Source organism: Prosopis cineraria, unplaced genomic scaffold (assembly GCF_029017545.1).
Source record: "Prosopis cineraria cultivar Desert tree isolate PC_DT_omini unplaced genomic scaffold, ASM2901754v1 PC5, whole genome shotgun sequence".
Taxonomy (NCBI): domain Eukaryota; kingdom Viridiplantae; phylum Streptophyta; class Magnoliopsida; order Fabales; family Fabaceae; genus Prosopis; species Prosopis cineraria.
Window position 1 is genome coordinate 25638099 of NW_026555336.1, and position 7645 is coordinate 25645743.

A 7645-nucleotide genomic window follows, 5' to 3' on the forward strand; every position below is an offset into this window, starting at 1 on the left:
ATCCTTTTTCTTTTTACAATGCTACTTTCTTCTTTAATCTTGAATTCAAGTGTCTCCTTCTTTTTGTGAAAAAACAGCACCCATTGTCTTGCATCCATTCAAACATATCTAAGCAACAAAAAAAAGTATTATACATGCTATATGGGATTTCTCTAAGTTATAGGAAATATGCAAATACTTTGTTTGCATCATTCAAAACTTTATTTTCAAGCCATGGCTTCGACATTCTGTTATGTGAAAACACCAAGTGATGGGAAGAAATAGAAAAAGAAATAATTAAAGATATTATAAGGATATTGTAGATTTAAAAATTGAAGATATTTTGCTCTTATATTAATTACGTTTATTTTATTTTAATTTGAATTATTGTTATCTTTCAACATTTATTATTATCCTTTTAGTTATTGTTATCTTTTTATTTAATTTTAGAATATCTATGATTTTCATGGATTTATTTTTAGGATTGGGTTGAGGCTTATAAATAACACATCAACTTATTTGATTTATATGCACATTTGATTGAATAAGAATTACTATTATATTGCCTCTCTTTTGAGTTTTCTCTTCTCTCTATTCTCTCTATTGATCTCTTTTTCTCTTTTCTACATTCTCTCTCCCTTCTCCTTCCCCGTTCTACATCACTAAGACTTATACTAATTTCAAGCTATATCATCTTATATGCTCAATTGATTATTGATCAATTATGGTTAGTCAGTATGCAGAGGAATGCATTGAATCAAGAAGTTCTAGTTAATCAAATTCAAAGAACAAATTCCAGCTGGTTTGAAAAACAAGTGTAAGAAAGTGAATCTAGCTTGAAAAAAATTTCTGTAAATTCAGAGAACAAATTCTAGGTGGTTTAAAGAACAAATTCTAATAGCTTCACAAGTATTGATTCGAGAAAGAGGAAAAGAAAAGGGTCAAAATAGAAAAAGATACCTTAACTTCACCTTAGCTAAAGGGACAGAAGCAATGAGTCAAATGGACAATGCCTATGCATGTAGTTGACAGCAGCTCACGGTTAGGCATAATCAATTGAAGCCCATGATCAATTTGCTGAGTGGCAAAATGAAGAAGAATGAGGATCAAGGAGAGAAAGTCACAGAGATAGGAGGATTGCTCTAGTTTGAGTTATTTACCATGAAATATGTTGTTCCCTACCTCCTTTGTTATTCTCTAGAGTAATAAATCCAAAACATCTAAGAGATGCTCTCATTTTTTTTTACTCTCCAAAACACAATTTGATTTTTTTAAACAATGGCTTATAAAAAAATGCCTCACCAACAAGGATTTTTTCTTTTCTGTTTTAAAAAACAAAAAATTGTCTCCAGAACAAGTTACAAAGAAGGCCCTTATTAACTAGCATTCTTCCATGTCATATATTCCAAGGGAAAATATCATTCAACGATTGCTGAGGGCATTTAATATTAATCAAAGACTGAAAGATTTTGAAATATCACTGTAGGACTAGAAGATTGATTTGAAAATAATTGTATATGGAAAAGATTATAATACCCTAGCCTTTCTTTTTGATTGACAAGTAGCCAGTTATTAACTAGCAAGTATACATTCACATTTGACAAGAAGACATTATGTAATTGACAAGTTTAAGAATATGAAAAGGTTTGGTTGTGTGAAGGGCTTAGTATAGATTATATTTCAACACGCATTCATTCATTAATTAACAAGTATTCATTTATATTTAATAAGAGGCCATTCGTTAATTGAAAAATTCAATAATTTGAAAAAGCTTAGCTGTTGGAAGGTACAGGTGTAGATCATATTTTAACAAGTAACTATTCATTAATTATTAAGTATCCATTCGCATTTAACAAAAAGCTATTTGCTAATTAACAAGTTCAATAATATAAAAGAACTTAGTTGAAAGTAGGCTATTCATTAAAACCCAAAACCTGGTCAACCGTTTAGTTCAATCAAACATGTTCTAACTTGGACAATAAACAATCAATTGGATTAAAAAAAAAAAAGAGTGACTAGACCTTGGGGTTAGATCGGGTTTAAGACTGATATTTTATTTCCTCCCTGTATATTTATCACATAGGCGGCGTCATTTATCAATCCCTCCCAAAAGTGAAAATTTCTAGCCCCAACCCTAACCTTGATTAGATCACTTGTTCAACGTTATTTGCACCCCACCCGCCTTTATCTACAGCGGCAGCGTCCCTTCCCCCTCCTCCTTCTTGAGGTCAAATAGTTGATGGCTCTCTTCTATGGCTCTATTGCTGCCTTCTCCTCCTTCTCTTACATTATAACCTTTTCTATTTCTCAATCTAAGTTTGGCATGGCTCTCCTTTACCACTGTCAAGGTTTGAACACAAATGGACTTTCATGTAAAGGGTAGGTTTGAGAAATTCAAATCTCTAGAAAGTTTGGGAGGGGAAGAGAAAGATTTTGGATTTTGAGAATAATAATGTTAGATTGATTCCACTCTAACCTTTGGTTCTATCAATTGGCAAGCTGATTTTTTCTTTCCTGTAAGTTTTTGAATAAAAAAATTGAGAAATGGGAACTTGATATGATCATTTCTAATTAAAACATGTGGGTCTTCTTTCCTGATGATTGTTTTATCTTGATAATGTGCATTATTTATATATTTAGCACATGTTCTTCCCATTATTTAATTGATATAATTTTGCCCAGAATTTTTAAACAAAATGTTTTAGTTTGGAAGACCAGTCTAGCAACCTAGTAAAATAAACCTAGTCTAGTCTAATCACAAGTTTGATCCAAACAGGACCAGACTTAAGATTGTAGATTCTACTCAAAAATTTCAAACTGGACTTGAAGTTAAGCTCTACTTGGTCTAACTCAATCTTTGTGAAACCCTAGTTGAAGGTACAAGTATATCACGTTTCAACAAGTAGTTATATATTAATTAATAAATATTCATTCATATTTAATAAGAAACTATTCGTTAGTTGATAAATTTAAAAAAAAACAATAAGGGTATTATAGCTTTTTATATAAAATTATTTTTAAATTAGTCTCGTGTTTTGCATTGATACTTTAACATTTTTTAGTTCTTATGTACTATTAAATTACTTTAGTAGTCTTTAAATGATATTTTTCTTATATTTGATTTCCTATGGCACACCAATTTCCTAATTATATGTTAAAAATTCTAACATATGTTTGGCACAGTGGTATGGTTTTTGGAAGAATAAAAAAGGGAGAACAATAGTTAAGTCACAAACTCTAAATTAATAATAATTAAATCCGCAACAATTTTTTTTTGAAAGATTAATTGAAAATATTAATCTACATGATCATAAATTCAGGAATTTCAATTATAAATAAGTATTTGAGTATTAAATATTTACAATTTGAAATAGAAATTTCTATTTGTACTATTTAAATTGATATTTATAATTTATTTTGTTAAAAATTTTGTCAATGATATAACTATTATTAATTTGGTATTATGAAACCTAACTGTCATTCTCCCAATAAAAAACATAAAAAAAATGAAACGAAATGATATTAATTTATTATGGGTAAAAGTATAAATTTAGCCATCAACTATTTTTCTAAGAGCACTAGATAGCTTGTAGTATTATATAATGTAAAATAAATTCTCAACTTTTTTTTAAAAAATAAAACATTCAGTAGCTCACCGTTAATTTCACTTGATGATGTAATATGAGGCCCACAAATAACACATGGCACTCCACCTTAACATGTTTAAAGGTGTAAATTTAGCTACAAACTATTTTTCAAAGAGCAATCGATAGCCTTTAGTATGAAAAATAGACCATCCAACACATTCTTTTTAATTTTGACTAAACATTGTTTATTTTTATACTTATGAGACTGACAATGCATTAATCTCTTTAATATTTTTGCTTTTGTTCTCAATCATAGCTTGAGAAGAAGTGATTCAAATAATTCTTATATAAAGACATTTACAAGGACATCACCAACAGAGTAAAATAAATAATTCATGGCTAAATTTAAACTATAATCAAACTTCTCCCATGCATAATAAAATCAAGCTATTACTTCATTGACTTCGTCCTCGTAAATGTCTTCAGATAAAAACTCTTTAAACATTTAAACATCCTCTTCTCGCATTGAGACTAAAAACAAAAGCAAGAAGATAGAGAGATTGACGCATTGTGTAATTCAGAAGTCTAAAAATAAATAATGTTTGGGACAAAATTGATGAAAAAATATTAGATGGTCCATTTTTTATAACAGAGGCTACATAATACTTCTTGAAAAATAATTCATGGCTAAATTTATACTTTTACGTATGCTAAAGTGATGTGCCACATGTGATTTGTTGGCACCACATAACATTTGTCAAGTGAAATTAGTAATGGGTTATTGAATGGTCCGTTTTTAAAAGTTAAGAATTTATTTCACATCATCTAATAATATAAACTATCTAGTACTCCTAGAAAAACAATTGATGATCAAATTTGCACCTTTATCTATTTATTAATTATAATATAAAAATAATATAATAAGTTCATTAATATTTTTAATTAATAATATTATATAAATAATATTTTCTTTTCATTATTTGAAACTGGAACAAAACTAATTCTACGTAATTATGCGTTCATAAATTACATTTAGGAGAGAAAAACACTACTAAAATTGCATGAGGCTCATTTTATCAACCCTGATTGACTGCAAAGGTTTTCACTGGAAACTTGTCCTTAACCCAATCCCTATAACCTCCTTCCATGTTCCTCACGTCCTTGAAACCCTGCCAATTCATATTGGATTAGTTTTCATATCGACCTACCAACACGAGAAAACATGTAAACAGGGAGGGAAAAAATATACGTAATGCCAATTTACATAAATATTATTTAAGTAAATAATAAATCATACTCACAGACCTCTTGTAGTCTTGCGTTAATGTTGTTGAAATCACATGATCCTTTTATTTTTATGAGAAAAAGAATATGAATATTTATTTTTTTAAAAAAATTATATACATGGCTATAACAAAAATGATAAAAAAATTTGCAATTTAGGACGTGTTTGATTACTTTATTTTTAAGAAAATTTTGTTCTAAAAAAAACTTGTTTAAAAATGTGATTTTTGTTATCTTTTTTTTTTTAAATTAAAAACTATTGTGAAAAACTAAACTAGAACATCTTTTCATTTCGGAGTTTTGTTACATTTATATATTTTCTTTTCCTTCAATTTTCAATGCACAAAAATTATTTTAATTGATCACTACCTCTACATTATTGCATATTGAAAGCATTTTAAAAGCTTGGTTGATTATGTTTTCTATTTTATATTTTTAAACAATTATGCAGACTAATTTTTTAAAATAAGTTTTGAAATTAACAAATATAAAAAAAATTTAAAATCATTAATTTAAAAAACATATACAAAGTGATGAAATAAAAAAATTATTTATTTTATTAACATAATTGTCATGAAAGAAAATATGATTTTTTTTTTTTGTATTTTTTCTAGTTTCGCCCATTAAAAAAGTAACAAAACATTATGGTTTTTTTATTTTTTAGAATAATTTTTAATTTTAAACTTCTTAAAACAGATAATACAAAACAAAGTTTTAAACAATCTTTTATTTTTCAAAACAAAAAAATAACTACTGTGTGCTTGTATTAACTAGCTAGAGTTAGTCCAAATTAAAAAGAGGCATCCAGTTGATCATTTAGGTCATCTAGAATACTGAGCGAAAGTTAAAAAAGAAAATATATATTTTGAACATTAGCAATCAGGTCCTGCCAAGCATTGGCTTCTTTTCATTTCATTTTTTCTTCATTTTGCAACTTAACTTTTAAATTAATTTTTAAATAATTAAGTTTTAATGTTTCATAAAATTATTTTTAATTTTATAAAAAATAAATAAATAAATTTTAAATATAAAAAATTTAATCTAAACTATAATTTAAGATTTAAAATTATAATTAAAAAATATATATATTAATTTTTGAAATATTAAATCTTAACTCTTTAAAAAAATTGATGGTGAGAAATGGAAAGAAAGTAGGAGAAACTAATTCCTCAGGACAAAGGAAAAGAGTTGAAGAACACGGGTAAAAAGCAACAATGAAGCGACTTACATCAGCCTGAAGGTCAGCAGTTGCATACAGAGATTTCACCCCACAATCGCAACCCTAACATACAATTTCATCCAAAACAGATAAGCAATAATTCACACTAAATTTCAATTCTACAATTCTCTTAAAAAAAAGAAAAAAGAAAATTTAATTACCACAATAATGTGATCTTCTTTGTCGCAAGAACATGAAACCTGCTTCAGAAATTCTGGGTTCTTCACCTTACCTGTTGTTCAAAATCGCATAATTTTAAAGTGAAATCTAAAACTACCTGAATGAAAAAATAGAAAATCCAAAGATAATTACGATTAGGTACCTCTTGGTGTATCGAGCAGGTAAGGAATGTTAACGATCTTATCTGCATCGACATGCCCTTTCTGGAAATTTTCCACCGTCCTATCAATTTTCCGTTCGAGAACCAATAATTAGATTTCTTAAAATTGCAGAAACAGAAAAACCTGTGGATCGGAAGAGCAACTTCGGAGTTTTACCTGACATCGAGAAAAACATGGCCACTTTGGATCAGAGTCTTGGCTTCATGAACATCAAGGGTTACGATCTTAGCGCCTGAGTTACTGAAGAAGATAAAATAAAGAAGAATGAGTATGAATCCATTAGTGAAGAGGGACCAAGAAAGATTCATAATGTGGCGGCTACTGTTCGGAAAATTTGTATAGCAGATCGAGGAAGACAAAGTTTGATGGGAAGAAGATAGTGATTAATAAGTCAAATAAGCAAGATGATTGACTTGTAAAAGGTAAAGGTTCAGAATCAGGGAGCTATTTGCTTGTTTTATAATGGCAGGAAGACAACCAACCGAAGAAGAAGAACCTGGAAGCCAATAGAAAACCGTGGCAAGCTGTTTTGTTCGAAACAATGTTTTCATAGCCGGTCCGGGTAGTCAATCTGAAATGCTAGTGGTTCAGTATTGACATAATCCAATCAAATTGGATTAATAATCGAAATCGCATAATAATTAAATTTTAAAAATTATATATATGTATAATAATTTAAATATAAAAAATAAATATAAAATTATTTTTTAATTTAAAAATAAAATTAAATATATTAAGTTTATCCTGATTTAACTAGTTACATAATATAACATCACATCAAATAATTTAAAAGTGAGTCATTTTTTGAAAAAAAATTGATAAAAAAAAAAAAAAAGAAAAAGGGTCTTTTTTGAGCCATCTAGTTTTAAAGAAACAGATCCAATTCCTAGTCTGATCCAGATTCTCGATCCAAAAGTAGGTCCAAAGCGGTTTAATTCGGCCAAACTCTCTAAACGATTTTTTCGACTTGATCGAGCTATTAGCCGGACTGGTCAACAGTTCAACCAATCCAACCTTCTGATTTGATTCGATTTTTAAATGATTAGTTTGAAACTACTTATTATTATTATTATGACTATTATTTGCATTTTTGTGGATCATGCTTCACAATTGTCAAAATTAAGAAAGAAAGAAATGCATTAATTGTATATGATACCTCTATTCTAAATTTATAATATATTTTTAAACAAAATTATATATATATATTAATAAAACTTATTAAATACACTTTTTAA

The 7645-nt window shown here is 28.0% G+C and overlaps 1 protein-coding gene across 1 annotated transcript; it reads right to left on the reverse strand.

Annotated features, from left to right (window-relative positions):
- Window positions 1–4517: 4517 nt before the first annotated feature.
- On the reverse strand, window positions 4518–6929 carry LOC129311777 (thiosulfate sulfurtransferase 18). The gene is made up of 5 exons (XM_054954236.1): window positions 6567–6929; window positions 6392–6471; window positions 6231–6301; window positions 6079–6132; window positions 4518–4735 (listed from the first exon to the last, which is right to left on the reverse strand). Exons 1-5 carry the CDS (start codon window positions 6716–6718, stop codon window positions 4643–4645), a joined length of 450 nt encoding a protein of 149 aa, XP_054810211.1. The 5' UTR covers window positions 6719–6929; the 3' UTR covers window positions 4518–4642.
- Between the last annotated feature and the right edge of the window lie 716 nt (window positions 6930–7645).